Source organism: Nematolebias whitei, chromosome 1 (assembly GCF_014905685.2).
Source record: "Nematolebias whitei isolate Nwh7 chromosome 1, NemWhi1, whole genome shotgun sequence".
NCBI lineage: Eukaryota > Metazoa > Chordata > Actinopteri > Cyprinodontiformes > Rivulidae > Nematolebias > Nematolebias whitei.
Window position 1 is genome coordinate 57,533,025 of NC_056498.1, and position 19,858 is coordinate 57,552,882.

A 19,858-nucleotide genomic window follows, 5' to 3' on the forward strand; every position below is an offset into this window, starting at 1 on the left:
GCGTAAAAGAGCAAAAGACCAGCTGAAAGCGTAAAAGAGCAAAAGACCAGCTGAAAGCGTAAAAGAGCAGAAGACCAGCTGAAAGCGTAAAAGAGCAGACCAGCTGAAAGCGTAAAAGAGCAGAAGACCAGCTGACAGCTAGATCGTGTAAAAGTCTAGCTGAAAACTAACTGCATCAAAATTCTACCTGAATACAGCGAAATATGAACTAGAAGCTTAAAGTAGCTAAATGCTAGCTAAAAGCCTAAAGTAGCTAAAGTCTGTCTAGAAGCTTAAAGTAGGAAATAAGTAGCTAGAAGATAATGGTATTAAAAGGAGAGAAATTAAAGCAATTACTGTATTCTACAGCACATTTCAAAGGAAATGTTTCTAAAGGAGTTGAAAAGATCTTTAAGTATTTTTTATCGGGGACATTTTTGTAACTAAAGTTACTTTTTTTTTTTAAGAATATAAAAATAGCAAAGAAACAAAAGTTACAAAACCATATTGCAAAAACAGTTTGATACGAGTGGCTAAGATATTTCAAATTATACAGTAGATTAAAAAAGGAAGAAAAAAAACCCAATGTGAATGCTAAAACCATCTCAGTTATGGTAATTCATATGTGATAGAAATGCTGCTGAATGTTTTTATAGATTATTTAGATTTTTTTTTTACCCCCCAAAACTTCCAGACAAACTCCAGTCTGAATTATATGAATGGCACATGGCTGGGATTCAAACTGCATCACGTTGGCTTGTGTCAGATCAAATTAAAAACGGACGCTCTTTTATCAAATTGTTGACCTACTTTAAAGACCTGTCTCCGTATAAAAACAGCAGCAACCTGGAAGGAATGTTTCATAACGGTTTGGCATGACAGTCCCATTTAAATCATCTGCGAACTCAGACATAACAAGATCTTCATTCTGTCAAAGCTCCAAATCTGTGCTGAAACCCTGACAAAGATATTTGTGATCCTTCTAGACAGATGGTGGTGGTTGTTGTTTCCATCAGAGCAGATGCATCTTCTGAGACTGACCCAGAAATATATCAAAACTTTGAATATCCAGATACTAAAGGGAATACCTGCCACGAGACACTTGTAGAAAATCAGGCTTTTCAGCCAGATTTATTCAACAGGAAAAGATGCAGAGTTTAGCCAGAAGGTAAATTCTTTCATAAAGATATTGCCTCCATCTATTTTACTGTGCAGGTCTCGGGTGCGTTTAAAGTCGATATGAAGTATTAAAGAAACCAAAAACTCATTGTCTTATATTTATCACCCACTGACGTGAAAAGGCCGGTGATAAAGTAGAAATTTGGTGTAGATGTTTAATGTAATGCAACAATATGCTTTTATTTATTTATTTATTTATTTATTTAAGAAAGCTTTGTTTTTTTGTTCAAGCATTTGAAAAATTAACTATTCAGAGATATGTGAATGAAAGAAGCAGCCATCAGTGAATATTCATATTTACTTCGTTAAATGTGACTGTTGGCCTTGTTTGTGTGTGTATAAAAGCAGCTCTGGAGCTTTATCTGAACGGACTGGGTTGAGGTTTGCCTGCTGATTTGGCACGCGTTGATTTTCCACCCTGCGAGGTCAGAAGGCTTATCTGGAGCACGTTCTCTCTTTAGCACAGAGAAGCTGTGCCATGCAACCCGCCGTGTTTGGGAAGGAATTAAAGCATCGCAGTGCTCATGAAGCCACAAATGTTTCGCTGCGCAATGGGCCACCGCTGATTTGCAGGAAAACATCTGGTTGAGCTTTAAAATTGAATCTGCAGCAGGTTTGTACTGCTGCAGTTCACGACCCGGTCGCTGATATCCCTACATGACCTGTTTGACATGCCAGCTAAATGAGGCCTGCTTTATCTTAAAGACAAAATAGTAGTACTAGGAGCATAGAAGTTTCTATTTTGTTCCTCAGTCTGACAGTATTTTCTATTTATTTATAAGTTTCTGCTCAAGCAGGATGCGGCCCTCTGTGGAAAAAGCCTGCATCACTGTCGAGTGACATGTAAAGATTGAGCAAAAACAGAAAACACTTTTTTAAATTTAATTTTTTTTCAAAACGTCTAGTTCACGGGTCTCAATCATTTTGGAGCAAAATAACGTTCTTCTCCTTTGCTCACTAAATAAAAAATAAAAAAAGCTGCACAACCTGCAACAACTGGTGGCCCATGGGCCAATACAAGTTTGTTGGAGATTTTCTGGCCAGTGTGGGTGACATTGTATAACAAAAATATATAATGAATTTTAAAATTTAAAATTTTTACATTTTAGGACAAAAGAAAAGAATATTCATGTAAAGAAGGAAAGAATATATTAACAATTTTGATTAAAAGAACTTCAAACACTGAACTCTGCAGGCCTGTGAGTCTTCCTTTTATCTGTGGAAATATTAAGTATCGCACTATGAAGTAAAGCGTAAATTTAAATTGTGCATAAAAGTTGGGCCATTTTGGTTGTTTAAAAAAAAATATTTTTTTTAACTTATATTTTGACTGATTTTTTTTTTTTTTTTTTCCTGATTCTTATCAAACTGATTCACTGTATTTCTGCTAAGCATTTATCCTAAGAAATGTTCCAAATATTTTCACAGAAAGATCTCACTAAGAGTGGAAGTTGGATAAATTAAGTAAATCTAATCAACATATTTGGATTCTTCTGCTGGCAACATTCACATGTTTTCAGAAAATTGACCAATAAACCTCCAAACAAAACAATAAAGTTAAATTCCATGTTAGTTTTGGTCCAAGCTGCAGCCGAGGGACTAAAGAGGACCGTGTGACCCCAGAGCCACAAGTTCAAGATCCCTGCTGTATTCTTATTTACATTTTATTAACTGCTTTAAAGGTCACTTTGGTTTTCAGCGTGTATATTGAGTTAGTTAATGGACACTGGAAAAAAAGAAAAGTTTGGTCGTACAATGAAAACCTGTTTCTGTAATAAGATGACTTGTCTATTTCAAAGGTTGAAAGAAGAGGCAGCACACCCGTTTTCTCTGAAGTTAAATTATTATTTTGAACCTTCTTCACTCCGTCTTTAGATGATTCTTCCGTTGTGTGATGATTCAGTTCCTCCCTCAGCTGGCAGTAAATGTTCCTGCTCGCTGCCTGTTAGTGATGAAATCCCAGTTTAGCTTCTACTTTTGAATTCATTCTCATATTTGGCCTCGGGGCTCTTAGAACTCGATGCAGCAGGAATCTTTTCATTATCAAGAGCGCAGCACAGCTTATCGGTGTGTTTTTACTCTGCTGGCATCACGAGGAATGTTAAAGCGTTTGGAGCAGTCACAAGAACACACCTGGGGTTCACACTTGGCAGCTTCATGACTCCGTCGGAGCCAGGTGAGGCTCCAAATGAAACGAGTGGAAATACACTGCAGCTGGTGTCAAATGAGTTCCTGATTTAGAAATTCAATTAATCAAATGTTTACATGGGCATGACTGAATAAAAAATGTTGCTGTAAATACATTTGGGACAAAGTAAATATGGTAGTAATGTAGCGGATGCTAAACGAACCGAATCGGCTTCATACTGCATTGATCTTTAAAGACAACTGAGAAATCACATTTTCTGCAAAAATGCAATGTGAATGCTTATTGCAGGAGAACTTGCTGTAAAACAGCTAAAATGAGCTAAAAAGACATTCTGAAATATAGTTGAAATGGATGAACAAGCCTAAATTGGCAGAAGAAAGCAGAAAGAACACATATTTGCTGATTTAGGTGTAAATAAGCAGAAATGAGAACAAAAATTTGGAAATTGTTTTTTTTTTTAAAAAGGCTGAAATTACCAGCAACAACAAAAAACATCTGAAAAGTCGATGAAAAGGCAGAATGAAGCTTAAACTACCAGAAGGAAGCGGAAAGAACTCAAATGAGCTCAAAAATGTGGAATTGGCTGAAAAAGCTAAAACTAGCATCCAAACAGCTAAATGGTAGGTGAAACGCCATAAAAAGCTGAAACTAGCTGGGAAAAGCTGCATAACGAGCTGAAATTTGCAGAAAAAAGTTGATTAAGCTGAAAATAGCAGAAATTACCATGAAAAACTTGAATTTATCTGAAAACAGCTAGCTGAAACGTTTGATGAGCTTAAATTAGCAGCAGAAAGAACATGTTTGCCCAAATATTCTGAAAAAAGCAGAAATGAGCACAAAAAGTGGAAATTATCTTTAAAAAAAAAAAAAAAGCTGTAAAGTAGCTATGAAAAGCAGAAAGAAGCTTAAGGTCGTTTTCACACCAGATAGTCCGGTAGACTCGGTTCGGGACCAATACTCATGACCTTTTGTTTACATTTGAGCTGGTGCGTTTGCATTCACACTGCACTGTGCAGTCGAGTCAACCTGTTGAGCCAACCTTTTCCCCCGCTCGCCTGTGGGGGCGCTGCACCAAGAACTACTGAAAGAAACGACACAAAAACCACTGAAGACACGTCTTCTTCTTCTTCTGTAAATAAAAATAAAAATGAAGTGGCATCAAGTTTTAGCAGTTTTAGGAGTTATATTTTGTCATTTTTCAAAAATGAAAGCATGAGCAGAAGATGAGACAGAAGACCATGGAGAATATTGTTTTTCCACACAAGGCAGCTGACGGCTCCATATAAGGTCAGAGCAATGCGTGTTTGTTTACCCTGTGGAGCGGGTCCGGTCTGTTTACATTCACACTGTACTCGAACCGTGCTGGAGTTCGCTTCTACCGGACCAAGACCTAGGTTTTAGCCCGGGCCAGAGTTCGCCTTTTTGTTCCGTGACAGAGTTTGATGGTGCGTTCACACCTCCCTAAACGAACCGGACTTTCAAGGAAAACGAGCCAGAGTTCGATTAAAGCGGACTAAACAGGGCTGGTGTGAATGCACCCTAAGTTACAAGAAGTGGAACGAGCACATTTTTGCTGAATTAGGCTGAAAAAAGTTGAAATGAGTGCAAAAAATGTGGAATTGGCCGTAAAAGCTAAGATTAGCATAAAAAGTGCTAGCTGAAATGGCAGAAAAAGCTGAAACTTGCATAAATGAGCTGAAAGGAGCATCCATCCATCCATCCATTATCTTTACCTGCTTCTTCCATTTTGGGTCACGGGGTTCGCTGGTGCCCATGTCCAGCAATCACTGTGCGAGGGGCGGGGTACACCCAGGACGGGTCGCAAGTCCATCACAGGGACACATGGAGACAAACGAGACAAACAACCATTCACTCTAACTCACACCTAGAGACAATTTAGAGTTACCAATCAGCCTAACATGCATGTTTTTGGTCTGTGGGAGGAAACCGGAGTACCCGGAGAAAACCCACGCATGCACGGAGAGAACATACAAACTCCACCCAGAAAGGCCCCTGGACCAGGGTTTGAACCAGGGACCTGCTCGCTGAGAGGCAGCAGCTCTACCAGTTGCGCCACCGTGCTGCCTGAAAGGAGCATAACAAGCTGAAATTAGCTGAAAGAAGCTGAATAAAACGTGAAAGGAGCAGTAAAATGTTGTAAATGGATCTAAAGATTTGAAAGATGTAAAATGAGATTTCCTATAAGGAGAAAAAAAAAGTGACAGAAAAGGCTAAAGTTGCACCAATACCAAAAGTCATAGCACCTTTCTCCTGAATGAGCTGAATGTTTTATGATTTGTTGAAATGGCACAAAAATTGTGGAACGAGAAAGATGCCGAAAAATGTACGGAAGAAAAATTAATCTCAATAGTGTTGATGTTTCATAAACATTCAAACACTTGGTCGTTTTTTATTTTTGACCCTAAAAACGGTTAAATCAACATTTCCTAGAACCGTCAGCCTTGAATACAGATCAATATTTTTTAATACATGGATTATTTGAGACGGATGAAAGCAGCCATGTTTGAGGGCTTTTGGAGAGTGCAAACTATTAAACTCATAAGTGTTGTGCCTCTTTTAAAATGCAGTTTTAGGTGAAAAGAACAGGGTTCACATCAGGAATTGATGTTATTCATTTTATGCTTCATATCAGGTTTTCAGCTTAAGAGCTCGTGCAGTTCTGCTGACAAACGGAACTAGAATGATGGCATCTGCCTCAGCTCTCTTCCTGAGAAAACTATTACTAAAGTGCAATAATTAATGTGTTCCTTGTCACCCACCACTTTTCATGCCACATTAAGACCATCTCTGAGAAATCAGTTAGCTGTTTTGAAACTTTGAAAATATTTTACATTTCCTCATCTAACTCACCTGATGTGGCCAACTTTAAAGCTTTAACAAACATTGAATCTCATTTCCTGTTTTGTTTTGTTTCTTCTCCTTTTGCATTTTAACATCTTCACATCGTCTTGCTCACTTGATACACTTTTTTATTCAACAGGAAATGATGCTTACAGCCAATTAAATTTTAAATTTTAGTCTTTAGCAGACTCCCGTAGATAAACAAGTTTCCTTTTAGGTGGAAAGTGGTGTTTTGAGGAGCAAGACGAGGCCTTATAAGGAAGTATGGAAATGTTTTGTATGAGGAATGTGCAATTAAAGTGTTTGAAGGGCTCGAGAAGTTGCAACATAAAATGAACAGGTGTTGACTTTAGAAACTATGTGGATGCATTTAATGCACATCAGAGTCAGGAAAGCCAAGCAGCTACACGTGAAAGGATGTGGGCACAGGAGCAAGTACTGCCTTGATCAAATTCATATCACAAAATCTGATAAAAGCAGATGTCTAATACAAGTCAGAGTCGGGCTGGGGGATAACAGGAAGTTAAACTTTACAACTTTGATATAACCACGCAGGCTGTCATTTGACTGCTCAGAGACTGAGCTGGTTATTTATTGACCCAGCATGCATAAAACGTCTCCGTGAATGATTAACAAAAGTCAAAGGCTGCAAAATAAAGATGGCCAAGTTGAAAATAACTGTTCAAGTTTCAGCTTCAGATTAACAATAAAAAATAAAAAAAAAACTGAAGGAGGAACGAGCTGGACGAGTTTCTCCTCCTCTGAGTAAATGAATGAACTCAAACTGACTGAAGGATATCGCTGGACATCGAGTTTTCTATTGATCCGTGTCGAGGAGCGATCCTTAAACTTTCCTATAGTTATAAATTAAATCGATGGGTAATTAGCCTCTTGTTGAAATTACTTCTGTCTTTAGCTCCGACACCGGCTGGTGCCATTTTTTTTGTTTCCCGTTTGTAGCCGTCACTTGTGAGCGCATGTGTTGTGCAACACCGTTCTAAAAATTGTAACTAGAGCTGTAAAAAATGAAGACGTTTAGCAGGGCTGAAATTAAACTCCTTGTGATCCTGAAGCCTTCGACTCCTGTGCAGTCACTGAAAAGGAGCTGAGGAGTTGGTGTCTTCTTTCACTCGTATAAAACAAAAGCTGCTGATTTATGGTGAAACTGTAGAGCAGCATGATGCAGGATGTTTTTTCTTTCTCATAACACTTTGATCTTTCTCTTCCAAAGAACATGACAAACTGCTTGTGCGATCATTTGATAACTCTCTGTCACCAATAATAGAATCACATGTTGGTGGAAGAAGTTTTGATCATTTGGTTTATGTTGGCTTTTTTCTTCAGAGGCAAGAGTTGTATACAGAAACTGTCTAAACAGAGTGTTGGTTGACTTGGCTGAAATTTTGTAAAGAATCTGAAACTGAGTTAAAATTAAAAGCAGAACACTGGCTAGAACCTAAAGCAGCTAAAGGAGAGTTAGAAGCTAAAGTAGCTAAAGGAGAGTTGGAAGATAAAGCAGCTAAAGGCTAGTTAGAAGCAAAAGTAGCAAAAGGAGATTTGGAAGCAAAAGGCAAGTTGGAAGCCAAAAGTGGCTAAAGGTGAGTTGGAACCAAAAGTGGCTAAAGGTGAGTTGGAACCCAAAGTGGCTAAAGGCGAGTTGGAAGCCAAAAGTGGCTAAAGGCGAGTTGGAAGCCAAAAGTGGCTAACGCATTTTTGAAAATCTTGACCTTAGATGCCGTTATCTGTGTTTACACAGATCATCAGAACCTTGCAAAGTTTTCGTACCACTATGTGCTAAGTTACTAATGTGTAGGTGTATGATTCTCCATCAAAATTTTGTTGCTGTTCATAACCGTTATTATGGCAATGACACTAAAGTATAAGTATAGTTAGAAGTTAAAGTAACAAAATGAGAGTTAAAAGCTAAAGTAACAAAGATAATTAGAAGCTAAAGTAGCAAAAGGCTAATTAGGAGCTAAAGTAGAGGACAACAATGTTTTGGAGGAACTGAAGAGAAATGTGTATTTCTATGTGGAAAAATATTTGGAAATAAATCCAACATTTTTCAGTCAGGTCATCTGGACAGTTTCTTTTTTTGTGTTTATCACAAGCAGAACTGGTTTGTTCCACTTTGGAGTAAGCTGTTGGGGGAAGAATCAGTTTTGTTGTGCGTTTCCTTGACTGATGAAGCCTTCCGGATTGAAGGCGAAACGTTTCAGCACAAAAAAACGAAACTGTCCAGATGACCTGACTGAAAAATGTTGGATTTTTTACCTGGATTATTGAGCATGGACTTATTTGTAAATAAAGTTAAATTTTTTGAGAAGTATAAAAGTTACAAAAAACAAGTCATAGCACCCATCTCCTGAATGCTCTGAACATTTACAGAAAAATGAAACCAGGGAAACGATGTGTGAATGCTGAATTGACTTGCACACAGTATTTGAATATTGAAAATGAGTACTAGTATGATATTCCAAATGATTAGCTCTTATTGTTGTAACCTTTTTTTAAATTATTCTGAGTCTGCAACTTCGTGTTTTCTGCAAAGATGAGTCAGAAGCTGAATGTTCACACTCTACAGGACTATCATCAACACTGGTCGTGTAAATGGCCCCACTTTTTAAGTCATGTTGTTTTTGTTTAACTCTATTTATATTGCCACTTGATTTCACTTCCTGTCCTGAAAAGTATTTTTTGTGCATGTTTTGTTCCTCAGGCTGGCAGCCCGACTTCAGTCAATGCTCCATGCAGTTTTTCAAGGACATCAGTTTCCCCCTCGAGCCAGGACATCTGCAGGTACAAACCTCTTCAGCCTCGGTTCACTCCTACAATCTGTGTTTACAGTGATATGAACACCGGAGGGCCATAAACTCAGTCTACATGTCTGTCCGTTACTGCTCAAGTTCTTATCAGTGGGTGATGTTTGGCTTCCCCTTTAGCGTTCAGATGTACACATGGGAGCAGCCCTGACAGCACATGAGCTGTAAAATAGATTTCCATGTTGGAGCAAGGGTCTATTTGGTTTTGTCAGGTTAAGCAAATGTCTTTTATTCTCCTCTGTTTGAATTTCTCCATTTAAAATGCATGATGTCTTGTCCTCTTTTTCTTTGTCCTTCCCTGAACCCTCTCATCTTGTCTTCATCTGTCAAATGATTGTGCCATAAAATCAAACACGCCGATACTCTGACGGCAGCGTTCACAATCCGGACGTTCTGAAGCAGACCACGGTGGTTCTGCTGAACTCAAACGGTAAAAGCTGTTCAGATGGGATTTCAGTGACCACCGTCTGCACGAACGCTACGCCGGCCTCAAAGTTCACCAAACAGCGAGACTGGCTCTCTCTACTCCGTCCAGCCCCCGTCAGCATCCCACCCCGCAGCTCGCTCAGGTTTTCCCTGTCGCTGAACGATGTGGGCCAGCGTGTGGACAGTCTGTGCCGCGGGCTGCACTTCATCGATCGCACGTGCTCCGAGGGAGAGCTGGATGTGAAGCCTGAACCCGATCAGAGTTCTGACTTCGAGCGAAAGGTGCACACGCTCAATGGCAATCAGGTCACCGCCCCCGCGCACCAGAACCAAAACGCTCCGCCTTCAAAACACACGCACCTCATCCCCTCCCTCACCAACGACTACAATTACATGTTGAGCATCCCCTCCAGCAGCTGTCTTCCATCCGACCCGACCGCCACCACTCCCTTTATTCCTAACGTGCACCTTCAGCCTCCTCCCGCCCCGGGCCCGCACTTCCTCCGTCGTCTCCTCCCCTTTTCTCGATCCTCTACCTCGGCCAGCCTGCAGTGTTCCGAGCTGGGCAGCTACGCTTCCCACCTCCACATCGCCAAGTCCTCTAGCACTCTGCTGGAAGGCACCGAGTCACGCTTCCCCTCCGACGACCCGCTGGGAGACGACGACGTGTTTGAGGAGGATCAATCCAGATCATCTTCGAGGAGAACAAAGCGGCCACCGACCCAAGGAACGGTCAGCGTGTTGGGGTCGGGTTTTCCCCTAGCCCCCCTGTGCTATATGGATGAGGACAATGACCTGGAGTGCTGCTCATCCCCTTTGTCTGAAAAAACACCGCTCTCACCCTTTTCTGTAACCGGGGACTGCTGCAGGTGGGTGACTGTCTGGATGGTGTAATCCTGTGACTTGGTGAAGCCTAGACCACCCCTGTACAGTAATGTGGCAGTGACCCCCCCCCCCCCCCCTCCCAGAGCCCCCTGGAGTAGTAGAGAGCACCTCCTCCTGTATTGTAACCACCCAGCAAATCACTTCCACCACCGCAGTATTAGCCCTCTGAAGCCCTGCTCCATGTTGGAGATGCTAATTAGAAGATCCACACACACCACCTCACCGTCCACCTCCTCTCCACCTGTCAGAATCCAATCCCCATGCGTGTGTCTAGAACAGGAATTTAACATAACGTCATTTCACATCATTTAATTTCACCACACTGTTATCACAGTCCGTGTTTTTTCCACTGTGCTGTCAGGCTGTGTTTTTAAAATAATTTTTCATTTTTGACTAGATCGATGACGCAGTAAATTGTCTCATACAGGCTGCGCAAAAAAACCACCTGATTGATTTTACTCAGATGCCTGAAGCTTTGCGGTGGGAATGGGCGCAGGGATGTTAAGGAAGAGAGAGAGGGCGAGAGGTTAGTGTTGAAAATTTAATGGCTCTGAGGAATGCGTTTCTGTGTGAGAAGCAGAGGTTGAACGTGGCCAGTAGGTTCAAGTATCTGAGTATCTGAGTATCTGTGCGTGTCCGCCTCGACTGAGCCAAGCTGTGCACACCGGATGGATCACGTGTTGTATTTGATGACACATCAGGTCTTGGCTTTATAAACCTGCTGAAACAGTGGTGGTGTGCCTTAAGTGAGAATTACAGTATATGCTCCTTGTGGTCACAGCATCCATCTGTAAATACCATATTTTCCAGCATATAAGTTGCATCAGTCAAAAAAAAGCATTATGAAGAGGAAAAAAACATAAGTCACTTCTGTTTATAAGTCACATTTATTATGCATTTATTTAATGGTCGAAACGGCTTCATTTTGCCTGGGCGGCACGGCACCATCTATCCATTGCGCCCGGAGCCGCTAGCTCTCCAGCGTTCTTCCACCTGCACCAGCTGAGTGAAGCGAACATGCACAGGAGGACTCGCTGTCTACTGTCGCAGTTCTTAGAAATTTAAAGAGTCAGTCAAAAATTGCTTTATGAATATGGAAAAAAAAAATGTATATGAGTCGCAGAACTGACAAATCTCTGCAAAAAACTGACTTATACGCCAGAAGATGCGGTATGCCAGCTTGCAGCAGTTCACACTTCTTAGCTCATTTCATTCTCCGATACATCTGTTCTCTGCCTCAGGTGCATTTTGTGCATGTACCTTTCGTGCTGCTTACATTATACCTGTTTATTCCCACATGAGCTTTAGGCTTCCAGAGAAACATAAGCTCAGATTTGGCACAGTGTGGGCCAGAGATCAAGAGACAGATTATTGGCTTCAAATAGCCTCAGAACGTGCACACAAACACGCCGTGCCAGCTCTGTCAGCTGGCCTGAAGCGTGAGCTCAGACCTGAGCCTGACTTCACCTGCACAAGCACAAGGAAGATTTCCCTCTCTCACGTAGGCGTAACACATTAATCATTAACCAGCTCTTTTTTTTTTTGTTGCCAACAGTTTGAAAGTCCGATTTTTAAAAGTATGTTTTTAGGAGAAACGAGGCAAAATCACAGCTTTAGTTTTAATTATGAAACGCATGAAATGTACAGTTTAAAACTTTATTCTGATCAGGTGGCTCAGTTGGTAGAGCTGTTGCCTCTCGGCGAGAAGGTCGCCGGTTCAGATCCCGGTCCGAGACCTTTTTGGGTGGAGTTTGCATGTTCTCTCCGTGCATGCGTGGGTTTTCTCCAGGTACTCCAGTTTCCTCCCATAGATGAAAAACATGCAAGTTAGGCTGATTGGTGACTCTAAATTGTCCCTAGGTGTGAGTGAGAGAGTGAATGGTTGTTTGTCTGTGTCCCTGTGGTGGACTGGAGACCTGTCCAGGGTGTCCCCCGTCTCTCACACAGTGATAGCTGGACATGGTCACCAGCGACCCTCGCAATACGAAAAAGAAAAAGCAGGTAAAAGATTATGGATGTATGCAGGGCTTAATTTGAGCCAGATCCTGCCGGAACAAGATCTGGGAACTCTTATTTTGACGGAGTGCGTTCCAATAACCATTTGCTTGGATCCTGTAACTTTGTCTTACTAATAATAACGTTAAGGACAAATATGACTGCCTTAAACGAATAAAACTTATATTGGATATGTCAACTGAAAATTATTACACAAACACTAATTTTAAACACAACAGCCACTTACAAGCGTAAAACCTGCCCCTTAAAGTAGCATTTCCACGTCTACCCTAAAAAAAATCTCCGCCCTTAAGAGTGGTGGGGGTGAGTGCCGAGCTAACCAGACAGTCGTACATGGGCAGGAGCTCACAGGCAGCCGCCGTGAACAGACGGAGGAGACGCCTGTAGTTTTCACATGTGGAGTCGGACAACATCGAGCAGAGACCGTATCAGGCTCGGAACCATAAAGTACGGTGTGTGTGTGTGGGGGGGGGGGGGGGTGCTTGACAGAAACTGGCCACCCCCCGCCAACCCGCCCTCTTTTTGCGTTCCCTGGCATCGATTGTTTTTACAAAATGAGCAATGGATGGATAGATGAATGAATGTTTACATCAGTATATACAAAGACTTAAAATTGGGAATTAGGTTATATGTTTTATATATGATATATTTATTTTATTTATTTATTTATTTATTTATTTGAATGTTTTGGCAAATTATTAAATCGATAAAGGTAAAGGTTTTTCCACTCAAATAAAAAAAAAAACATTTTTTAAAATCTACTGCTGGTAGTTTTTAAGCACAAAGTATTTCCGTGCATCTGTTGAACATTGTGTTTTAAGCCTTTTTATTATGACCGACAACATAAAAAATGTTGGTGTTTGCGAGTCTTTATCTCTAACATTATTATTACCATTGGTATTTTACTTCTGCTATTCTATTAAAGTTACTGTTTCAAATGATCTCGGTTGTGTAAAGTGACGCAGAACATGAAGAAGATGTACAGGAAGGAATGGAGAGATGCTCGGTCTGCAATCCTTATGCCGCTAATTCAGATTTAAAGGAACGGATTGAGGGAATACCACAGTCACTCTCTGAACGCACCAGAAACTGGGAAAGAAAAAAAACTGGAAGAAAGTGAACGCCTCAGCAGGGTGGTACTGTACTCTCTCCGAGCTTGATTCCCTCTCCGCTTGTGGTGCTTCTGATCTCTCGGTTCCGTTTCGCTTCTCACATTTTTAAGTTGACATACTCCAGCGTTTGTTGTTAACTGATGGTGAGAGGTGTGTTTGTGGCCACTCGAGTGACGCAAATTAAATTTAAATTCTCCTTGCTCAACAGCGCCGGGAACAAGACGTTGCGGCTGCTGAGACAAATCCTGTTAATTTTACCGCAAGACGGTTTGTGATTATTATGCTAATCAGAAGATGCACGTCGCCTTGGACGACAAAGTCAGAATTTGTGAGATTGTAATCTTTAAAGTCCTCTTTGATGCAGATATCCATACGATTTGGTTTGTTTTTAGCAGATGAAGCCTCCATGAAATTTAGCAAAGAAACTGTCATTTCTCAGCAGAAGTGTGTTTTCTGATCGCATTATGTTGCTTCTTGTGGAGGGATTTCATTGTGGTTATATTTAAAAATGTGCATCAGCATGAGAATACTTTGTCATATATCTGTTCGTGTCAACACAGTCCGTTTCCCTCAAGCTTATTTTTGTATTTTAATTGAAATGGGAGTACAGTAAACTGTGGGCTGAGAGCCGGCAGATCTTATTCATACAAAAATACCACCTCTTTTCTTTAATCTTCCTCCTCCTCAACTGGAAACGACCTATTTTTACTCTCCTTTGTTCACTTCGTCTTTTAATCTTGTGATGCTCGGTCCAGATCAGTGGACGCTGCAAATAGACGTGATCATGCCTACTCACATTCTGACATGTGTGGGTGCATGTGCTGCTTGGTGCAGTCTTATCCTCTCCTGAACTGAGATAAAGGCAATCCTATCTGAACACAGCGCTCCCGTCATCGTCTCCTACTCTTTTATTTTTGCTTCCCATCCGTTGTTTTCTTTTTTATTATTATTTTTCCACCTCAGAGTCGTCACTGTTCTCTGCAACTCACAGGAGAAACTACAACTGGAGGCATTCTTGGTGTGTGCATAAACCGGCCTGAGCACCTCGGTAGAATAAAGATTTTAAATAATGCATTTCTTGCCCTTTATTTAAAACACACACAAACAAACAAACAAAAGCCTTTATGGGAACACTCCGTGCATTTTAGTTTACAGTTCAGTAGTTTAAACTCCCTCTATATTCCCTCATCTCCCCTGATCTTTAATCAAGGTGATATTGGGGTGGAAAAAGCAACAATTGATCTGTGTCATTATGATCACAGATTTATATATTTTACATATACCAGTATTTACACTGCTTTGTCAAGTTTGGGTAAGACTAGAGAAATTGCATTTCCTGTGAAAATGCATTGTGTGAATGCTTATTGCTGAAAAACTTGCTGGAAAAACGGCTAAAATTAGCTAAAAACATGCTGAAATGTAGCTGAAAAAGAATAAGCCAAAATTAGCTGAAGAAATCAGAACATATATTTTCTTAATTAGGTTTAAGTAAGCAGAAGTTGGCACAAAAATTAGAAAATTAGTTCAAAAGAAGCTGAATTTTACAAAAAAAAAAAAAAAAAAGCTGAAAGGCAGAAAGAAGCTTAAAATACCCAAAGGAAGTGGAAGGAATGAGCTAAAAAAATGTGGAATTGGCTGTAAAAGCTAAATTTAGCATAATCTGCTAAATAGTAGCTGAAATAGCAGAAAAAGTTGAAACTAGCAGGAAAAAAACCTGAAGGGAGCATAACGAGCTGAAATTAGCAGACAAGTTTTTCATTTGCCCTTTATTTATACAGGTAGTCTCATTGAGCCACGAGAACTCATTTTCAAGAGAGACCTGTTTAGGGAGCAGATTAATTAGGATTAGATTTAGACCCCAGAATTAGATTAGAATTAGGATTAGATTAATATAATTATTCAAGTTAGTCTGAAAGTAGAAATTACCATGAAAATTTTGAAATCTGAAAACAGCTGAAATTAGCTAAAATGCTAAAAAAAAAAAAAGCTGAAAGGGTAGAACAAGCAACAGAAGAAAGCAGAAAGAACACATTTACTGATAGAAGCAGAAATGAGCACAAAAAGTGGAAATTTTCTGAAAAAAAACCTGAAATGAGCCAAAAGCGACCCCCGTGACCCAAAATGGAAGAAGCGAGTAAAAGATAATGGATGGATGAGCTAAAAGTAGCTGAAAAGTAGCTAAAAAAAAAAAAGGCAAAAAGAAGCTGAAATTACAAGAAAGAAGCAGAGAGGACACATTCCTGCTGAATTAGGCTGAAAAAGTTGAAATAAGTGCACAAAAATGTGGAAATTGTTAAAGGCTTAAATTAGCATAAAAACAGCTTTAAAGTAGCTGAAATGGTAAAAAAAAAAAAAAAAAGAAAGAAAATAAAGCTGAAACTTGCAGAAATAAGCTGAAAAGAGCCTAACAGGTTGAAGTCAGAAGAAAGAAGTTAGCACACACATTATGTAATTATCAGATGGAAGCTGAAGGTAGCACAAAACAGCTGAACAAACAGCTGAAAGTAGCAGAAAATTGTTTCAATTTGCACAAGGAAGCTGAAAGAAGCTGAACCAGAACAAAATGTGAAAGGAGCAATAAAAGGTTGTAAACAGATCTAAAGATCTGAAAATGAGCTAAAAAAAAAAAATAGCAGAAAAGTCTAAATATTTCAAAAAGTTAAAGTTGCACCAATACCAAAAGTCATAGCACCCTTCTGAAAGAGCTGAACTTTTGATGCATGAACTGTTGAAATAGCTTGAAAACTGCTGGACGAGAATCAAGCCGAAAATGTACGGAAGAAAAATGGATCACAATAGTGTGAATGATTCTTCAGCGTTCACACTAGTTTGAGAGAGACATTAAAATGTTACTTTAACTGTGATGGTCCATTCCTTTCTTTTTTTTTTTTTTCTTAGCATTACTGAATCCAATTAACTTACTTGTGAAGATGTGCTCATTATCTCAAATAATTGCAAACTTTCTTATCACCTACTGCTCAGAACAGGCAGTGAAACACAGTATGTACCTTTTTTCAGGGTTGGGTGACAAATGGCTCCAACCAGAGTTTTCTTGTCAGACATTGCTCGTTTTTCATCATTACTAAAAAGTGATCAGTTTCTCTGTTACAAAAAAAAGAACTGCAGTCCTTGAAGGTACAGGGTCAGACACCTAATTTAAAAAATATAATGTCCCATAAAAGATAATGAACTACACCTTCAGCTGCTTAAAGTCCAAGTTTGTGGGGTCAGAAATAGTGCATCCAAATCAGACTATTCCTTCTGGGGGTCTAACTTGTTTCATCAGCGAGTGTGTGACGTGATGAGCCGGATGCTGCAGGAGTTTGATATATTCTGCAACTGTTGTAAGTTTTTTTTACTTTAGAGGATATTGTGTTTAACATGTTTTTACATTAGCTGGTCTTCTTTAATTCTCTAACAGAGATTTAGTTCACGGTAAATCACATGTGTGAGACGACATAAAAATGGAGATGTTTATAAAAATGATAGAACATAAAAGAAAAAGAAAAGCCGCATTAAACAGTCTATTAAACAAGATTTCTTGCATCTTAGCAGTTTATGGTGAGAAGCTGAAATACATATGTTTTAAGGGGTAAAATTACCTTTTTTTTTCTTAAGACGCTCATCAGCCGTGAGGCTTATTCACAAGCATTATTATTAATTTGTATATTGTTTCAAAAGCTGGTTCCCCACAGTCTGCTCAAAACAATTCTGGCCCTTAAGCAAGTTTTCTTGTTGAATCTTAATGCATTGGCTGCAGGGGTCTTAAGTTACTGCTATAAAGTGTATAAAATATTATTTACACCGGCCATATTTTCCCTAAAGCTGTAACAAGTGTGGAAATATGCGCTTTAGGGGCATGTTTTTCTTAATATTCCTACTGAAGTGCGCAAATGTCCTGGTATGAACCGTATCAGGAGAAATGGTCTTTGTCTCGATGAAGCGGTTTTACTTTTTGTTTTGTTTAGACTGCGCTCTTGTTTTCCACAGGATTTGTCACTGTGAAGGGGATGAGGAGAGTCCTCTGATCACACCGTGCCACTGCACAGGCAGCCTGCGTTTTGTCCACCAGGCCTGTCTGCAGCAGTGGATAAAGAGCTCCGACACGCGCTGCTGTGAGCTCTGTAAATACGAGTTCATCATGGAGACGAAGCTCAAACCACTGCGCAAGGTAAGACTCTGCACCAGTTGTCACTCCATTCTAGTTATTGAATTCCCGTGGGTGAATCCCAAGTTGCTAAAAAATAATAATAAATAAAACGCCTGAAACGGTCTCTAATCTGTCACACAGATGACGCAACCATGACTCCAAGCTTTGAAGTGGTTTTCATGGGCATAACACGGGGGGGGGGGGGGGGTCCATTTCAAATGGTTTGGGTGAATCCGGCTTCGTTAAAGGGTGTTATCAATCGCTGTGGCCTGGAGATAACAGGGCACTAATTAAAATTCTTCCATCCCTCTTTACCGCCACAAAAGGCCTTTAAAGAATGGCTCTTCTTTTAATAGCCTCTAAATCTCAGGGGTGAATATTAAAATATTGAAGATGAAAGGCGGAGCTTTGCTCTGGGTGTGGGCTGTCTGTCAAAGATCACTTTTGTCATGCTGCGAAAAAAATCACTTTCAAATCTAACTGAATGTACAATGACATCATTTCACCCCTGAAATTATTACTGTATTTTTCTCCATATTAGTCGCATCTTTTAAAAATAAATAAATTGCAAGTCCTGCGATTTATACACCGAAGCGACTAATGCACTTTTTTTTCCCTCCATTTTTATAACCCAATTATTGGATCTGACGAGTTCTTTCATTCTGACATAAAAAATATTAAGCATTACCATTTGCAGCCGCTAGAGGGCCCTTGAGCATTATGGCAAGCCAAGTGTCTCATTAATAGGTAGAAGTGGCTATTAATGAGACACTTGGCTTGCCATACAAAGTCACCTTTGTCTCGCTCTGGAACTCCTGGAGCAAACGTCAAATCAGCTGCGTTTCACCGCACCGCCCGGTTGAAATGCAGCTGATCTGACCAGTAAAGTGCATTTATTAAGGAAAAGCTCAACTGAGACACAGCTTTACTATAATGTCGAGCAAAGAAATAATTGCTTTTAAGTGTTAATCTTGTTAAATTCTTGTTAAAGTCCTCCCGTGTGCGCTCCCACGGCCGCCATTTTGGCAGCCAATCGATTTTTGGCACAACACCGGCCCAGGTTTCCGGGTGGTCAGCGGTGACTCATAACAAGCGCGACGCATCATGGCGAATCGACTTGTTTGTTTTTTCCCACTTTATTAGACCTGTTGGGACTGATGCGACGTGTACGGCAGAAAGTACGGTAGTAATGGATCTAGGAGCTGGGAGAAGCCACACGGCTTGTTTACAGGAATAATTTAATGTTGTGTTGAGCTTTTTTTATTTTTTTGTATTGCTGGGTCTTTTTGTAGCAGGATGAATTGTTCAGCGAACGACTGACAAAGTGCTGCTGTGTTAACCGAGCCGCCTGGCAGGCAGCTGGGTGCAGCATGCCACTCTTCTGCATCCTATTAACCCTGCCAAGAAGTGCAGCGTAACACTGGATCTTTATCGCAGCAGCTCAACGGCTTCTATTAAATATTTATCTCTTGGCTGCTCCCTAAAACGGCCAAGAAAGCAAAAACACTTTCTAAACTGTTTAAATGAAGTGTTTACGAGTCTTAAATTGTTCTTTTGTCCTCTCTGTGCTGCAGTGGGAGAAGCTACAGATGACGGCGAGCGAGAGGAGGAAGATCATGTGTTCGGTAACCTTCCATGTCATCGCCATCACCTGCGTGGTGTGGTCACTCTACGTTCTTATCGACAGAACAGCGGAGGAAATCCGTCTAGGTCAGCACACACTCACACGCACACCATCAGCATAAAGACGGTGTCTGTATTAGGCTCAGGGCTGTGTTGACTGGGTGTCATTTATTCAACCAGTTCACAAGTTTCTATGGAGGCTGAAAAGATTATAAGAAGCCTTTGATTTTTGTTGCTATTTTCTTTGAAAATTTATTTTTGGTTCACTTTAATTTCATACATGTGATGTTGTTTTCATCCATTTTCTTTGCTCGCTTGTTCTTTTTGGATTATGGGAGCTGCTGCTGCTTATATTCAGTTATTGTGTGAAAGGCGAGGCCTTTGTAGACGAACCTGCGACCTCCTTGCTGTGAGGCGACGGCGCTAACCACTGCTCCTCCATGTTGCAGAAACGTATTTATATTTCATGTTCATCCCGTACGTTTATGAGGGATCAGTTTAGTCTTCAAGTTAGCAGCTGGTTAGTTTAGCATAAAGGCTCCAAACCTCCAGGCTTCTGCCCAAATGGTTAAAAATAACTTGGACCTTCTAATAAATGTCTTGTTAGCTCAGTGTGCCAAACGAGGTGTAAAATGTTTCACACAGTGCTGGACTG

The 19,858-nt window shown here is 40.4% G+C and overlaps 1 protein-coding gene across 1 annotated transcript in view; it reads left to right on the forward strand.

The window, feature by feature from the left end:
* march8 (membrane-associated ring finger (C3HC4) 8) overlaps window positions 1–19,858 on the forward strand; it is a 73,382-nt gene that overhangs the window by 49,045 nt on the left and 4,479 nt on the right. The window contains exons 3-6 of the mRNA XM_037696559.1: window positions 8,889–8,989; window positions 9,366–10,286; window positions 17,421–17,601; window positions 19,155–19,290. Coding sequence (XP_037552487.1) covers window positions 8,889–8,989; window positions 9,366–10,286; window positions 17,421–17,601; window positions 19,155–19,290 — 1,339 coding nt within the window. The remainder of the gene's footprint in view (window positions 1–8,888; window positions 8,990–9,365; window positions 10,287–17,420; window positions 17,602–19,154; window positions 19,291–19,858) is intronic.